The sequence below is a fragment of the Mus pahari genome, chromosome 14 (genome assembly GCF_900095145.1).
Source record: "Mus pahari chromosome 14, PAHARI_EIJ_v1.1, whole genome shotgun sequence".
NCBI lineage: Eukaryota > Metazoa > Chordata > Mammalia > Rodentia > Muridae > Mus > Mus pahari.
In genome coordinates, this window is record NC_034603.1 from 51,956,039 (window position 1) to 51,957,494 (window position 1,456).

A 1,456-nucleotide genomic window follows, 5' to 3' on the forward strand; every position below is an offset into this window, starting at 1 on the left:
CCTCCCAAGTGCTGGGATTAAAGGCCTGCGCCACCACGCCCGGCATTATATATTTACTAAATGTATTTTAAAAATACACTTGAAAGTATATGTATATGTGTGTCTGTGGTGATATGCATGCAGTTGCAGGTACTCACAGAGGCTAGAGTTTTCAGATTCTTCTGTAGCTGCCCAATAAGGATACTGGGAATTGAACTCTAATCCTAGAAAAACAATTCATGCTCTTAACTGGTGAGCCATTTTTCCAGTCCACCAAATCATATTTTCATTAATTCTTTGAGAATTTTAGCCAATCTACTCTGATCACATCCATCCCCACTCATGTTCATCTCAATCCCTCACCGCACTTCCCACCCAACTTTAAATTCTCCTCCTCTTCCTTCTCTTCTTCCTCCTCTTCCTCTTCTTCCTCCTCTTCCTCTTCCTCCTCTTCCTTCATGTAATTTTTGTTGCCCTATTACTCTCATGGGAATGAGCCTGCCTCACAGTAGGCAGGTCTTCCCATGTCAGTTAATGTAATCAAGATTACTCCATACAGGGGCTATAGAGATGCCTCTGAAGTTAAGAACACTGCACTCTTCCAGTGGATTTGGGTTTGATTTCCAGCTGTCACAGGGTAGCTCACAAACATCTGGATCTCCAGTTCTAGGAGTGCTGATGTCCTTTTCTGGCCTCCTTGAACACTGCATACCTGTGATGCACAGATACACACTCAGGTGAAATACCATACCAGAAAATAAAAACAAAATAAACCATTTTTTAAAAATTACCCCATATTGGCATGCCCACAGACCAAGATGATTTAGACAATCCCTCTAGAGACTTTTACCCCTATGATTCCAGCTTGTCACATTGACAATTAAAACTAAGCATCATAGTATGTTTTACCTTGAGGTGAATTAGTTCTAAGACTTCATATGGCCCTTGGTTCTCTGCAGAGTTCTCTTTCTCTTCTCTCCTGACGAATATAACGTCTATTTTTTTTTTTAACACTTAATCCCAGAGCAACGTTCAAATTTATTTCTAATTTTGAAGGATTTGAGATGAGGTCTGTATTCCAGAAAGGGTGCTTATTCCAGTCAGAATCTTGTAAAGACTAAATCAGGTAAAATTTTATTTGTCATCTGTGTTACGTTTTGTATGTTTTTTCATAGAAAGCTACTTTGGTTGAGCATGGGATCCGGCGACTTACGTTCCTAGTTGCACAAAAGGTATTGACATATGAATTATATCTGCCTAGTATTTATGTTGCCATCGAAATCTTAAAGATAAGAAATGGAGTTTCAATAATATGTTACTTATAGACTCTATACAAAGAAATAACTATTTCTCTATAAATTTAATTTTTCAAAAAGCTTTTGATAACATTTGAAATTATAGGAACTTGCCGGGCGGTGGTGGCACACGCCTTTAATCCCAGCACTTGGGAGGCAGAGGCAGGCGGATTTCTGAGTTC

At 39.1% G+C, this 1,456-nt stretch overlaps 1 protein-coding gene across 9 annotated transcripts in view; it reads left to right on the forward strand.

The window, feature by feature from the left end:
• Acaca (acetyl-CoA carboxylase alpha) overlaps positions 1-1,456 on the forward strand; it is a 271,090-nt gene that overhangs the window by 170,749 nt on the left and 98,885 nt on the right. For all 9 annotated transcript variants that reach the window (XM_021211498.1, XM_029546021.1, XM_029546020.1 and 6 more), the window contains one exon: positions 1,155-1,211. In XM_021211498.1, the coding sequence (XP_021067157.1) occupies positions 1,155-1,211 (57 nt within the window). The remainder of the gene's footprint in view (positions 1-1,154; positions 1,212-1,456) is intronic.